The sequence below is a fragment of the Somniosus microcephalus genome, chromosome 23 (genome assembly GCF_052327205.1).
Source record: "Somniosus microcephalus isolate GS21.2 chromosome 23, FLI_Smic_1.0, whole genome shotgun sequence".
NCBI classification, from domain to species: Eukaryota; Metazoa; Chordata; class Chondrichthyes; order Squaliformes; family Somniosidae; genus Somniosus; species Somniosus microcephalus.
Genome location: NC_141009.1, coordinates 37760089 through 37776317, shown reverse-complemented (window position 1 = coordinate 37776317; position 16229 = coordinate 37760089). Strand labels below are relative to the sequence as shown.

General features: G+C 46.1%; 1 protein-coding gene across 3 annotated transcripts in view; it reads right to left on the bottom strand.

Moving 5' to 3' along the window:
• LOC147101827 (uncharacterized) overlaps nucleotides 1-16229 on the bottom strand; it is a 99796-nt gene that overhangs the window by 28078 nt on the left and 55489 nt on the right. For all 3 annotated transcript variants that reach the window (XM_085965803.1, XM_085965800.1, XM_085965801.1), the window contains 6 exons: nucleotides 9708-9761; nucleotides 9532-9585; nucleotides 7811-7864; nucleotides 5710-5763; nucleotides 5560-5613; nucleotides 4454-4507 (listed from right to left, as the gene is read on the bottom strand). In XM_085965803.1, the coding sequence (XP_085821929.1) occupies nucleotides 4454-4507; nucleotides 5560-5613; nucleotides 5710-5763; nucleotides 7811-7864; nucleotides 9532-9585; nucleotides 9708-9761 (324 nt within the window). The remainder of the gene's footprint in view (nucleotides 1-4453; nucleotides 4508-5559; nucleotides 5614-5709; nucleotides 5764-7810; nucleotides 7865-9531; nucleotides 9586-9707; nucleotides 9762-16229) is intronic.

Here is a 16229-nt window from a genome sequence, read left to right as displayed (position 1 = left end):
AAATGGGAAAACTGGAGAAAGTTCCTGCATTTTTTTGTCCTGTTGAAATCCAGTTCCTGTTCTTATTCATGACTTTCTATTCCAGACGAGAGAACGATGTACAACAGAACACAGACGTTTACACATTTCCAGGCTGTTCCGTGGCATATCGATATTGTGCCCCTAGTACTGCCATATATGTATCAGAGACTCGACAATTTCAGACCCATTTCTATCTGTTCTGTCTGGAACTGGGGTGAAATATTAGACAACGTACTTAGTCACAGGATTCCTCCCTCTTTTTCTAAAGTATTCGACTTAAAACCACATTAATTTACTGCTGTGGTGAAATTCTAAAGATCCTGGACAGTAGGATGTTGGTTAATGCAGTGTTCCTGCATTTGATGTAAGCTTCAACAAGGGTAATAACACATGATTTTTGCAATAAATTAATTAATCTAAAGCTTTAATTAATGAAAGTAATTGATTCCACTCCTAACAATCTAATGGATAATAGGCAATCAGACCAAAGAATTCAGAGTGTAAATCGTTGCTAATTACATTTGCAGACTCCAAGTTTGGTTACTCAACCTGTTTTACATTCAGCATTAGCCTAATTTCAGTAAATACCTTGAATCTATTGTAGATGATGTGGTTGTCTATTACTGAAAACCAATCCAGATGCTATCTGCTACTCAGTCTTGGGATGTGATACATACTGAAAGTCCTTCAGTTGCAGAAAATGTAACAATAATAATGCAACTGAACGGGAAGGTGCCTCTGCTATTGGATATTTTGGAATCTATCTTGATGAAAGTCTGACTTTCAGACTTCATGAATTCATTAAATAAGAACAGTGTTGTTTTTTTTTTAAAAGGGCAAAGCCCAACGAAGAGGCTCGGGACAATTATATGCATCATTTCCCCCAGCTTTACAGTTTAACAATTTGGGGCGGATATAAGATAAACTAGCTTGGTGCCATGAACAGGGCGGGTCATATGGTATGAGATGCTATTTTAATTTAGTCTCCAATTTCACAATTGAAATATTGTGTAAGGTTCCACATTCTTGATTTCATCAAATGATAGGACTAATATTCCAAGCTATTAATATTCTTGAGCTGTTTTGTGAATTACATTTAAATACTATTTAAAAAAATGGTGTGGAAAATCTACAGAGAATACTTCTTATTCGAAGTACCAACTCCTTTTTATAGTAAACCAGGTTGGTTTCATCCTGCCTGCAAGGCTGCTCCATGATATCACGAATGGGAGTGGCTCAATTGAAAGCAAGCACTTCAGACCGTCGGACCACCCTCAGAGTCACTAGCCCCTGGTATAGCTTTGGCACCAATTGGGTACATTGTGTCCCCAGTCAGAAGCAAGCTATCCCAGAATTGGGCAGCTCCAGGGCAACCCTTAGGGTGGTCTGAACTCACGTCTGCATTGCTGTCCACATAGTTACTCCAGGACCCTGACATCATTGAATGGTTTCACAGGAAAGAGGGGGCCTGATTGGGTGCCTTTCAATTTAGATGAATGCTTTTTTTTTTAAATTGGAAAGTATTTTTCTGAACATACATTTTCCCCAATATAAAATGGGGAAGTACTTGGAATAAAAAGTAGTGGCCCCAAGATTTGCTGTCCCCTTTAAATCAATTGGTGAAATTAGTATTCAAGGCAGAAAATGGCCCAATTTGAAATATCATCTCCTTGTAACCTGATAAGAAAGCAAATACTTGGATTTAGTTACAATACTGAACATAGTAACATCTCATTAAATGTTACATTGTTGGCTTCGAGATGGATGATGTTCATACTTAAAAATAATGATGAAAGTCATTGGTAACTTGACATCTTTGACATCTGAATTGAATGTACTAAACTGTAGGGCTTCCATAACCAATTTGCAATGCTACAGTATTTTGTAATCAAATTAAGTTATTTTATTTAAATTGGATAGATAACTGATGATAGCGTATTCTAAATGGATAATGTCATCAAATTCTCCAAGTGCCTCCAGTAACAATGCAAAAATAGCCACAATACTGTATCGTGGAGATTAAATTATATGTTAAATATTCATGAATGTCTCCTTCCATGATAACTTCACCACAATGTAGCAAACCTTCACCTAATTTTATGCTTAGTGGCATTTTCATGGTTTCGGATCCAAAAATGACACTGACTAAAAATCCACTGTTTTCATGGAAACAGCAGGTCTGTTTTATATGGCCAGAGGCTGCCCTCTTATGGCTGAATAATGCAGTTGCAGTAAAAACATTTTCATTGGGGTATAAAGCTTTTCAACGCTCCTTTCCTCAGTCCATCCCAAATTTGTCTGTGAGTAACAGCAAACAAGACAAAGTTGGCCAAAAGTCAGCATATGAAATTACGATAAAATAACAACGGCAGAAATACTAGAGGCCAGATTCGAGTGAATTGTCACAAACTGCTGTTTATCTTGAACTTTCCTCCAGATAGTCACCAATGTTCTTTCCATTACCTGTTCCTATAATGATACTTTCCAATGGAGATGTTCAATACTAATTTTCACATCAAAGCTTAGTTTCAAGATTCTGAATTATTGAGTGTCAGTGTTTGAATCCTATGTTATGGATTTTTGTTGTGCAGGGAACTAAATTAACATCATTACATAGGATATACGGCACAGAAACAGGCCATTCGGCCCAACCAGTCCATGCCGGCATTTATGCTCCACTCGAGCCTCCTCCTGTCTTTCCTCATCTAAATCTATCAGCATAACCCTCTATTCTCTTCTCCCTCATATGCTTGTCTAGCCTCCCCTTAAATGCATCTATACTATTCGCTTCAACCACTCCCTGTGGTAGCGAGTTCCACATTCTCACCACTCTCTGGGTAAAGAAGTTTCTTCTGAATTCCCTATTGGATTTCTTGGTGACTATCTTATATTGATGGCCTCTAGTTATGCTCTTCCCCACAAGTGGAAACATTCTCTCTGTATCCACTCTATCAAAACCTTTCATAATTTTAAAGACCTCTATTAGCTCACCCCTAGCATCGTTTACAACACAGATATTAAAATGCATCAATATACATCATATATACCCGTGAGAATTACCACGATTATACCCACATGCTCCATATCATGCTTCAGTATTTCCTAAGACCACCCAGAAGACAATGACGTGATGTCTTTAATATAGAAGATGTCCCAAGACACTTTAAACAGGGGAGAAAAGAGTATACGGTGAGCCATGGTGCAAGAGTTAGGAGATTTCTCCAAGGGAAACACATTAGTTCAGTTCTAAACCAGCCTGCTGCAGCATTCTTAATAAATGTGAATTGATAAGGGCAATAGTAAATTCAAGGTGTCAATTGGACAGAGCTATCACATTCAATGGCTAGGATCTTAGGCCACTGTCAGAGATTGTCTTTATTTAATTTTGATGAATGGTGATTTGCTATAATGAAATCATGCAAGGTTTTTTATCTGCTCCTTTTGGGTCAGGATGGTCACAAGTAACCTGGCCACAGATCAAAGGGTAGGCCCCAGTTTGGCACAGTGCCTTTGAGTGACAGCTGAGCTTTTTTGAGAAGTCGGCAAGGTCATTGATGAGTTGAAATCCTCGAAGATTGACAGCTCATTAGTTATGGCTCTCCTCTCACAGAATTATATTGTGAGTCAGTTTTAAGTCAGCATTCAGTGAATGAAGCTCACAAGCAACAGCCAAAGGGCTGTCTGTCTGTGTTTCATAAGTGAATACTAGCTTAGCAAAAGAAAGCTTGGCTAGATTGTGGCTATGGAAAGTAAACTTCTGTTTGAGACCAGAGGGGTAATTTTAACCGAAACTGCATGGCAAGAAAAGGACATGATCAGATTGGCACCCATGTTACATCGTGCCTGATTTTGCTTTCCATCAAAGTCAACAGACAGTAAAATCGGGCAGGGTATAAAATGGATGCCCAATCCGATCCTGGCAGACTCCCCCTGCAGTTAAGGTTAAAATTTCCCCATATGTTTAAAAAGAAAGTAAGTTTTGCCTTTATTATTTTTGTGTGTCGATGAGCGTAGAGAAATATCCATTTTACAGAGTTATACTGTTAACTAGTTTTTCACCTACAGTATTTTGTGCAGATAAAGTTACTTGTTGCTTCAAGCCTGCATTTCATTTTGGTGTGTATCCATTTCATTGTTCGATGAGAAGATTATGGTAGCTGGTGTACAGAGTAAGGGTGCTCAGTTACAATTCCTGGGCCTCGCTATCATTTACCTAGACATCGGACAGAAATAGCGCACTCCAGATTATAGGGTACATGAAGTCCACATATGCAACTGGCTGGTGAAGCCACATTAGGCAAAATATGTGGCAAAATTGATAAACTCAAAAATGTGACAATGCCGCTCAGAATCTTTTTTAACTGGTTCATGCAGAATGCAGCCTGTCATTTATATGTTACATCACAATTGGGTTTAAGGTTGTGGTATTTACCTGCTCACCCTTACGGCCTAGCAATCCCGGTAAACCTTCAGGTCCTGGTTTCCCCTTAAACAATGAGACACAAAAATGTTTTCAGACTGCAGTCCTTGTCAGTACTTACTTTTACACATCACCATTCAATTTCACCATTAAGATTAAATACCAAAGGAAATGTTATGCCTCCAAATTTGAGCCTAGAAGATTTTGTTGATAATAATTGATAAATATGTATCTGTCTGCTAAACAAGGGTAGTTTTAAAACTGAATTTAAATATAACAGGGTTTACTTGATTAGATACCAGCAGTGGTTGAGAATAGGAATATCACTTTGACTAATATGAAATTAATCAAAATATATACCAATCTTAAAATTGCTCTGTAGCTTTTATGCATAATAATTATGCTGTTTATATTTTTATCAGTTCAATTTGCTGCACTGGAGCCACTGAAAGTCTGAACTAAGCCATTAGATAGTGCTAATGACAAAAAACTTCATTATAGTCAGCAATGTTCTCGTTAAGCTGCACGGCCGCATGGCTGTCTGAAGGTCTCGCACATGCATGAAATTTTGAATGGGTTGCGCAGTCTGTTAAAGGGACTGCGCACCCAAAAAAAATTAGGTGGAACATTGATAGTCAGATTCATGGGCACCGACCGACAGCCCTCTGGTACCTCAGCCATTCTCCATGTGTGAGCCTGGGCAGTGAGTTTTGTCAGGCTATTGTCCATGGAGATATCATCGGAGAGCACAATTCTCTCCTCATCTTTCACCTGTGCACATCCACTTTCCAGCAGGAACCATGGAATAGCAACGAGAGGCGGGACTAACCTTTGCCCTCTGTAATCCGGGGACAACTGTGCACCCCAATCGCTGGCTGACATCAGCTAAATCGACACAAACTGGAAATCAAACCTGGGTCTACTTTGTATAGGTTACTCCTATCAACGAGAACATCAGGAGAGCCATGCAGTGCACTTAAAACTGTATCTAATAGTCGAGATACAGTCTGCTGCTTTATCAAGCTCAGTTTTACTTTGGCTGGTTAGTTAAGAACGATCACTAAACTACACAAAGTTCATTTTAGATACAAGCAACATTAAGATATTCCTCCACATACCTTCTTCCCCTGATCTCCAGGAGGTCCTAGAAGTCCTGCATCTCCCATCAATCCCTTTAACAAAAGAGAACTCTGAGCTGTGGTAATGTTAAGTGAAAATTCCTGACAGTTCAAGCAGCATGTTGTACAGGTAAATGGTACATCAATTACCTTCTGTCCTTTCAACCTATGAATCCCTTGTTCTCCTCTTAGTCCTGGAATTCCCTGTGGAATAATACAGTATTTAATTTGACTATTCCCACTTATCTTGCAGTTTACCCCCTGAAGATTAATCTTTACGTTCTTTTAAAAAAAAAAAAACTCAAGTTGTTCTATTGTGGGTATTAAGACATTGCCCTCTGTAGAATAACATATAGGTTGGAGCATGTTACAAGGCTGTAACACACCTCGGAGTTGAGACAATGTTCGGAATTGTGTCAACAAAGCTTAAGTGATATATTGGTCAGTACCTCAGGATGACTTGGAAACACACTGCAACCTGTGTTATTCTGGAAAGATAGAGGGAGGAGGGAAGATTTTTCTGTGTGCTATGTGTAGCAAAATCATAAATGTGTTTACAAAGAATGTATTTCCAATTGTGCTACACAGTGCACAGAGGAAATCTTCCCCTATGGAAATAATGGAGAAGGTATTATTTTGTTCTCAGAATGCTTTTGTAGTGAGCGGCAATGGTTGATTCATGATCAACTCACACTTGAACTGTGGTAATATTAAATTTTACTTTGCTACATGATATGGGGAATTGTTATATTACATCACAGCATGGCATTAGAACACTCTTGCTTATAACATAAGCTGAAATCAGGTGGACTAGCAATATTGTCAGTATGAACATTTTAAAATAGAATCATGTTCAGAAATACTTTATATTTTATTATCAGTATAAACTGAAGGCATTCCACCCCCCCTTGCCGACCCAAGTCAACCAATTTTTATTTTCCATTCCTTTTAACATGACCTCATGCGCCAGAGACCAGCCACGTGGATGAAAACTGGGCAATCAACTTGTGGACTTCCTGCAGACCTTTCTCTATCACACCAGGAGACGTATACGACTCGTCAGTCATGTCACTAGTCTCCCATTCCCACATGAGCGAGATAATCTATCCCAGTAACACAGCCTAGAAATGATAAAACTGTGATTCTGCAAGTTCATTTTGGAGACATCCCCTCCGCTTGCTGAAATAACTGAACATTAAAATGGTACAACTTCCTGTTTAAATTTGGGTAAATGTGTGAAGAGTGTTGAAGTCATATTTTTTAATTTGGGCAACGTGGAAGCTGGCCAAATATATATCCCCCTAGCCATAGTTCCTCATCATAATATGACTGAAATCAATAGATTTTTGTTAGGTAAGAGTATCAAGGGATTTGGAGCCAAGGCAGGTAAATGGAGTTGAGGTACAGATCAGCCATGATCTAATTGAATGACTGAGCAGGTTCAAGGGTTGAATGGCCTACTTCGGTTCCTATATTACCAGCCTCACGCAGAGCAGGATGTAAATGACTAAATCAATGGGCTGTGTTATTCTTACACTGGCTGGCTTGCTAAAAAAATGACTTACTGATTATTGATACTTTGCTGACTGACATTAGGCTGAGATTGAAGTCAGAGTATTAGGTACACATGTTTGGCTGTTATTGTAGCATATACCATGAGAGTGTTGACACAGTGCCACACCTGCCTGGCATAGTCTTTGATGTAAGAAAACTACTAGGCACTTGGTCGGAGTATTAAACGAGGCTTTAATCAACTGTTTTTCAACATGGAGATCTAGTTGTGTCCTTCACTAGTTCCTGTTAAAGAATGTCCTGAGTAAGCTGGGCCCATGCCCGAGTATTTATACTCTCCCTGGACAGCGCCACCAGCAGGCCGCCCAGTATTATTTCATAAGTCATTTCCACATAAATGACAAGATTCATGTCAGTCTTTCCAATATTTGTGCCAGTATTGGTGGGGAAATATTACTTCGTATCTAACTCTGACAACTTCTTATAGGGGTGGAATTCTGTCTTTACTGCCTGGGCATCAGCTGGGCAGAGCGCAGAGGGGAAAACCTGGCACGGAGGATTGAAATTAATGGAAGGGAAAATCGGGCAGGTTCTGTAAGGGATGGCGATCCTCTCCACTAGATTTCCCTTTCTTCCATCCAGCCAGATGACACTCAAGGCCCAGGCGGTAAAGATGAAAAATCTACCCCAGAGAGTCTGCAAACAGTAAACGGCTCAGAGTTAAAGATGTACAACTTACAGGAGGTCCAATTGATCCAGGTGGCCCTGCAGGTCCTGTTTTACCTCTTGGACCCTAAAATACAAGAAATTTTAAGCCAAGCATTTTCTTTAAACAGCAAAGACAGCGATGGTTCATTTGCCTAACACGTTAACATGTTATATGTACAGTGAAGCCCGAACTGATGGAGCTCTGATAAGTTCAAACCGTACTCAAGGGTTAAAACCTTCAATACACTCATTCACTTCCAATCATGTGGATAGAAGAGATCATAGTTAAAATCACACTGGAGGCACAGGTAAACCAGTTTTTCTACACATTTTCTCATCTTTGTTTACAAATCCCTCCATGGCTTCACCCCTCCCTATCGCTATAATATCCTCCAGCCCTACAACCCTCCAAGATGTCTGTGCTCCTCCAACTCTGGCCTCTTGCGCAACCCCGATTTTCATCTCTCCACCATTGGTGGCCATGCCTTCAGCTGCCTAGGCCCTAAGCTCTGGAATTCCCTCCCTAAACCTCTCCCTTCTCTCTCTGCTCCTTTAAGACGCTCCTTAAAACCTACCTCTTTGACCAAGCTTTTGGTCAGCTGTCCTAACATCTTCCTCAGTGGCATATTTTGTTTGATAACATTCCTGTGAAGCGCCTTGGGACATTTTACTAGGTTGAAGGCGCTATATATGCAACTTGTTATTGTTGTTTTATCAGTGGCCGTTGAGCTGCCTGAAGAAAATTCTTCTTTACTTTAAAGTTTTGGTAATGTGACCTGTGCATTGCCACACTCCGACAATGCTCCCACAGGCCTCTCTTCTGAAATCTTGAGGCCCTCTCCACTGGCTGTTAATCCCTCGATGCCTGAGGCTAAATAGGTGACACATGTCCAGGATTCCAATTGGGCAAATGCAGAACACACTACACAGAGGCCCCATTTCCCTCATCTGTAGTACTTATGGGTGGGGGTACCCTGGCCTGATGGGGCCTGCCCCTGGAAAACGTCTGGAAGGAGAAGCTTTCCATCCCCGCTTGCCCTAGATCTGCTGGGGAAAAAAATCGGCACGAGCAGAGCAGGGTGGAAAGCCTAAGTCATCAAGTTTGTTCTTTGACTGATGTGTATCAGCCTATCTGAGTCATTTCTTTAATTAAACCTCATTTTAACCTTTAAGGTGCCATAATTAAAAGACTGAACAAACAAAAAATGTTATGGCTAATATATTAAGATAGACAAGAAAAGAAACCATGACTGAAACTTGTAACACCCATTTAAAGTCACATCACAAGCTTTACTTGTAGGGTTTTTGTGCTATATTATGAGACGAAAGGCCAAATTTTCTCTCATTTGGCTCTTGGGGTCTTTTCTACTAGTCTTATTCTAGGTTTTTTTTAGTCCCTGTACATTGGATCACTCTCAGAAGTGTGTCCCAACTCCTTAAGCTTTTGAGCATCATCTTCACCAATCTTAATATCTAAGTTTTCATTAATGTGCCTCAGGACAACAAACAGAACAACATTTCTGTTAATTATTTTTAGCTCCTGGCATTATCCTAGGCCTCTACAGGGACAGCCATACATCATTTTCATCACAATTATGTCACACATAGTGAGATGATGTGTTTTCAAATACTTTACTTCACTGTCTCACATTTTTGAAAACAAAAAGATCTCCCAAACATTATTTAGTGAAAACAGTGCCCCTTTAACATGAATCCTGAATAAATTATAGGTTATAAAGGACCACATTTTACCTTTAAGCCTTTTTTCCCTCTTAGTCCTCTTGATCCTGCTTTTCCTCTCCTCCCCTAGAAGACAGAAGAGAATATTCCTAGAATATTAAATGTTAGAATTTTATAACATTTTTGACAAGGGAATTGTAATCTGTTTCCAAGTGGAAGCAATTTTCAAATGGCTTTTGGATTCATACCACCCTTCCTGGAATTCCTGGGTCTCCCGGATCTCCATCAATCCCATTATCACCCTTAAAATAAAAATATAAATAATGTTAACTACAGTTGCTGTAATATGTGAGGTGTTAAGTTGTGAGGAAGAGCTATACCTTAAAGGTCAACCTATTTTTCTCTTCCACTTGCTGGAGGACCTAGAATTGTATTGCATATTTGTAACTGCCTTGGCTTCTGTCTTTGGTCATCAACTTGTCCATTTGGGTTTGCAGTTTAATTTCTGCTCAGCAACATCCTACAACACAGCTATTCCAACAACTGCTGCATGTAAACACACCATGTAACCTCGGGCAATATTTACCATCTCACAAAACAGAACAAAACAATTCTACTTATGTTTTTGGGCCTCGAGTACTATGTTTAAGCAGCCCTCAGCAATGCTGACGTTACTGAGCCAGCTCAAAGTACATTATTCACAACTAGATTGATGTCACAAATTAACAATCCATCATTTATACAATGTCCCTAGTGCCCCACAGGCTTCCATCTGCTAACGGGCAAGGGGTCAACTGAATGACCCGAACCCCTATTGAAAAAATCCATCATTTTAACCCTTAATTCACAAGAATGATTGCTGCCTTTATAATCACACATATTATAACATAAACCATCAAATAGTTACTCTGTCAAATGAATTTCTTCATGAAGCCATAACAACTTTCTCATTATATCATGAAGGATTTTAATGATGTTGCCAAATATTTTAATTACATTTATATTCGTTTTATACATTTACTGTGTTTACTTGTGGTATTTAAAACAGTAACACCAGGTAGTCCATTTATTCCACTTATTTTTGTAACTCATGGGTAAGGCAGTCTTTTTCACTGGTGGAATGGAGTGCACATCACACACTCGCTCCCACAGATCTCTCCACAACCAGTCTAAATGTCCTTTCTTGTTCAGCCAAGAGGAGGCACATCTGAAGAGAAGTGAGACAGTTAAGTCCCCAATTTTCTTGTTTTTTTTTGGCACACTGGGGCTGTTGTTGAGTTCTAGAAGCTAATGGTGGTGGAAACTAGGGTGGGACCCATTTATGCCAGGTCAGAGCCCGATTTTGGATGTGCCGACATTTCGATGAGGGAGGGGCGATTCTTGCATCCGTTCCCTTTGCTGCTGATGTAAGAGAAGCAGGCCAGGCTGGCGGGATGACATTATATAGTGAAACTCCTGCCAATTCCGTCTCTGGTGCACATGAAGCTGGCGTACATTACCTGCCAGGTGTCCAACCAAATTAGGAAGGGCCAATTTCCTTGCAGCAGCCAGCCGTGAAGCAATCGGCTGTCTTGAGGAAAGCGGCCTTCTTGGAAAAGGACCAATTCTTAGCAATTCAAAGCTTGTTGAGCAGGACCTTTTTGGTACTTAGGCCCAAGTGCTGGTCTATACTACCTTTTCTACCCTTCCTAGTGGGCGCCCCAGCTATGCAATTCTGGCATGGGAACCTGCCCATTTTACTCATGTAATCTGATTGTGGGAATTCCATATGGGTCAAGGTGGGCTTGAGACCAGTGGGTGACAGTTCCACCTTGCCATGATTACAGTAGTGGAGTGGGATCGCAGAGTTTCGGAGCGCTGTTTCCAGCCCTTCCCTTCCCCAAGGTGGACTGACTGGCAATCACAAGGAGCTCTATCTAGAGGCTTAGTACAACCATTGTTGATATCCAGCTTCGCTGCAGCAGACAGATTTATATAAGCACAAAATGAGGGAGCCAGTATCATCTGAACCAGGCACACAACAATTCTGTAAGGTACTTATGTGTAAGTGCATAACGGCTTGACTTGTGCACCTTTGCTGAATTCATCTCTAAAAAGTAACACTGACAGCTGAAAGGCTGAAAAATTCCACAAAGCTTTGATGAACATGGCAATAAAATAAAATAATCTGAGCTACTCAATAACTGATCAGTGAAATTTAGAGGACTCTCCCTTTGACTTCCTTTGGATTACCTCAGATTTAGTCACATTCCTTTCACAGCGTTTAATTTTAATAGGGGCATTTAGTGACCCGCCATCTGGAGAGGCCAAGCAGAGGTTATCCCACAGGTGATATATCTCCAATAGAAGTTCAATAAATTATGAAGTGTACGTAAAGGGCAGACTTTTACGAGTCTTGTGCAGAGCAATGCATTGCAATGAACATGAAACTGAACCAGCATCAACTCTTGTAAATCTGCTCATTCCTTCACTGATTCACTGGTCTAGGGTACCACTCTGAGAAGATATGGCCTCAGAGGTCTTGTTAAAATGAAAGGTTGTGGCGACACGCCACCACTGGACATAATCCGCTCACGGCGGCACAGACAGTCTAAGCAGAAGCCCCCAGCCGGGGGCCCTTTCCTCCAGCAACTTGTTTCCCGCAGGGACAGGCTGCCGGGAGCACTTCCTGTCTGGGAAGTATTTAAGTGGATGCGCGGGCTTTTCTAGTTCCTGTTGTCATGTGGTTGGAATAAAGCAGTTGTGTTTTCAATAGCTCTGGTCTCGACTCCCACGTTTGCCGCGGTATCTCAACACTGGTGACCCCGACGTTCAGGACGAATCCTAAGCTAGCATGGCGGATACAAACGCAGTCACGGTTAAATTACCAGACTTTTGGGAGAACCTCGCCGAAGCCTGGTTCGTTCAAGCTGAGTCCAGATTCCGGCTGAAAGGCATTACAGTCGACGCCACGAAGTACGACTACCTCGTCGCCTCGCTCACCTACGCTACAGTCCCCAAGGTTTGGGCAGCGCTGCAGAATCCACCAACGGATGGCAAGTACGAACATCTGAAGGCTGCGCTACTTAAAAAATTTCAAACGTCCTCTTACCAGCGCCACTGCCAACTCCTGGACCTCCCCGGCCTTGGTGATGCTTCACCATCAGACCTGCTTTCCCACATGCTGTCCCTCTCAGACGACAAAAATCCCGGCGCCCTTTTTCGCACGCTTTTCATTCGGCAGCTCCCCGCCAGCATCCGCCCGCTCATTGTGGAGTCTGACTCCACGGACCTGAATGATATAGCCGAAAAGGCCGACCGGCTGCTCTCTGCACAGGCCGCTCGCGACGTCGCGCCCGACCTCACGGCAACGACCACGCGGTCTTCCCGGGCCGCTAGGCCCGACCGCCCTACCACTCCGGGTCACTGCTACTACCACACCCGTTTTGGCGCTAGGGCTCAACGCTGCACGCCACCGTGTACCTTCAAACCCCCCCCCGCACCGGCCCCCGCGATGGCCGCGGGGCAGAAGGAGCCCCTACTGTACGTCACTGACGACAGAACCAACCGACGATTTCTGTGCGACACAGGGGCCCAGCACAGCATCACCCCCGCCTCCGCCCTCGAGATCCAACGCGGCACACGGGGTATCACACTGGCTGCAGCCAACGGCTCTGAAATCCGCACATATGGCACCCGCATGGTCACGCTCGACCTCGCGGGCCGCCGCTACCGCTGGGAGTTCCTCACAGCCAAGGTCCTCTGCCCACTCATCGGCGCCGACTTCCTACGCGCCCACGGCCTCCTTGTCGACATTCCGAGGCACCGCCTCGTCGACATCAACACTATGGCCCCCATCCCCGGCGCCTTTACCCCGGCCCGTTCGGCCAGCCTGACGACCTACTGCCTCGCCAGAACCACGGACGACTACTCGGCACTCCTAGCTGAGTTTCCCGCCCTCACTAACCCGACCTTTTCGGCCAAAGCCACCAAGCACGGTGTGGAACACTATATCCCCACCACCGGCCCCCCAGTTTCTGCCCACGCCCGCAGACTCAACCCGGCCAAGCTGGAAATCGCGCGGGCCGAGTTCACCACCATGGAACAACTCGGCATCATCCGCCGCTCCAGCAGCCCTTGGGCCTCGCCGCTCCACATCGCCCCCAAGCCCGGCGCCCTTGCGGGGACTACCGCCGCCTCAACGACGCCACCACCCCCGATCGATACCCGGTGCCACACATCCAGGACTTTTCGGCCCGACTGGCCGGACGAACCGTCTTTTCCAAAGTCGACCTGGTGCGCGGTTACCACCAAGTCCCCGTACACCCCGCGGACATCCCCAAAATGGCCGTCATCACCCCATTCGGCCTGTTCGAGTTCCTGAGGATGCCCTTCGGCCTCAAGAATGCAGCACAGGCTTTCCAGCGCCTTATGGACTCAGTCCTCCGGGACCTGAACTTCCTATTCGTCTATCTAGACGACATTCTCGTGGCCAGCTCCTCCAAACAGGAACACCTCGAACACCTTCGCATCCTGTTCGGGCGCCTAGCCCAACACGGGCTCATCCTCAGTCCGGCGAAGTGCCAATTCGGCCTAACCGAGATCGATTTTCTCGGTCACCACATCACCCCTGCTGGGGCCGTCCCCCTGCCCAACAAGGTGCAGGCCGTCCAGCAATTCCCCCGCCCCACAACCATCAAGGGCCTCCAGGAGTTCCTCGGGATGGTGAACTTCTACAACAGGTTCATCCCCAGAGCCGCAGCCCTCATGAAGCCCCTATACGACTCCCTCCGAGGAAAATCTGGCAAGATGGACGTAGCCTGGACCACTGACACGGCAGCCGCCTTCGACGCCACCAAAAACGCGCTCGCCGACGCCACTCTGCTCGCGCACCCGAGGGCCGATGCCCGGGTCGCGCTCACCACCGACGCCTCTGACCACGCGGTCGGGGCCGTGTTCGAGCAGTGGGTCAATGGCGCGTGGCAGCCACTTGCCTTCTACAGCCGCCAACTGCGCCCCCCGGAGGTCAAATACTCCACTTTCGACCGCGAGCTTCTCGCACTCCACCTGTCGGTCCGCCATTTCAGGTTCCTCCTGGAAGGCCGCCCCTTCACCGCGTATGTGGACCACAAGCTACTCACATACGCAATGGCCAAGCACACCGAACCCTGGTCCGCTAGGCAGCAACGCCAGCTCGCGGCCGTCTCCGAGTTTACTACGGACATTCAGCACGTCTCCGGTAGAGACGACGTGGTCGCCGACTGCCTTTCCCGTCCCGCCGTCTGTGCGAATCACCTCGCGGTCGACTACGCACAACTAGCAGCGGCCCAGCTCGCGGACCCAGACCTCCTCTCGGCGGCTACCAGCCTGCCAGGGCTACGCCTAGCCAAGGTCGCGCACGGGCCCGAAGCCACGGCAGTCACGTGCGACGTCTCACTCGGCCAACCCAGGCCGGTCGTCCCTGAGACCTGGCGCCGCCGCGTCTTCGACGCGCTCCATGGGCTCTCTCACCCGGGTTCCCGCGCATCCGTCAAACTCCTCTCCAAGCGCTTCGTCTGGCGCGGCCTCAGCAGAGATGTTCGGACTTGGGCCACCTCCTGCCTCGCCTGCCAACGGGCTAAGGTACAGCTGCACACCAAAGCACCCCTGGGAGACTTCGAGGTACCCAGCCGCCGCTTCGACCACGTACACGTCGACATCGTCGGTCCCCTGCCGCCATCGCAAGGCCAAACTTATCTCCTCACGATGGTCGACCGCTACACACGCTGGCCTGAGGCAGTGCCGCTGACCTCCACCACCACAGCCGACATCGCCAGGGCGTTCGTTAACACCTGGGTTGCGAGGTTCGGCGTACTGGCCGACATAACCTCCGACAGAGGCGCCCAGTTCACCTCCGAACTCTGGACGGCCACAGCACGCAACCTCGGGGTGACGCTCCACCGCACCACAGCGTACCACCCGCAGGCCAACGGACTTTGTGAACGCTTCCACAGGTCACTCAAGGCCTCACTCTGCGCCGGCCTGCAGGACAGTACCTGGACTGACCGCCTACCGTAGGTGCTACTCGGCCTACGCACCGCGGTCAAGGAAGACCTCCAGTCCTCGGCAGCGGAGTTAGTCTACGGACAACCGCTGCGCGTCCCAGGCGAATTCCTTCCGGAGCCTACCAAGCCTTGGTCGGCCGAACAGCAGCGGCTCGACTCTTTCTCTTCCGCTCAGCAGTTCGCCCCACTTCCGGTCAACCGACACGGCGAACTCGCACCTCACGTCCCGCCAAATTTACAGCAGGCGCGCTTCGTCTTCGTGCGACACGACGCGCACCGCGGGCCCCTGCGACCCCCGTACGACGGTCCGTACGAGGTACTACAAACCGGGGACAAGGTCTTCAAGCTGCGACTCGGCGACAGGGTCGAGACAGTCTCCATCGACCGGCTCAAACCAGCACACACAGAACCAGGGGAACAGGTCCCCATGGCCCAGCCTCCAACTAGAGGCCGTCCCCCCGGCAAGCCAGCACAGCCGGCGGCGAACCGCCCGACCCAACCAACCAGACCGGCGACCACTCAGAGCCGCTGCGGCAGAACCATTAGACCACCGTCACGACTCGTCCACTCCTCCTAAGCGGATTCTGGGGGGAGCTCTGTGGCGACACGCCACCACTGGACATAATCCACTCACGGTGGCACAGACAGTCTAAGCAGAAGCCCCCAGCCAGGGGCCCTTTCCTCCAGCAACTTGTTTCCCGCAGGGACAGGCTGCCGGGAGCACTTCCTGTCTGGGAAGTATTTAAG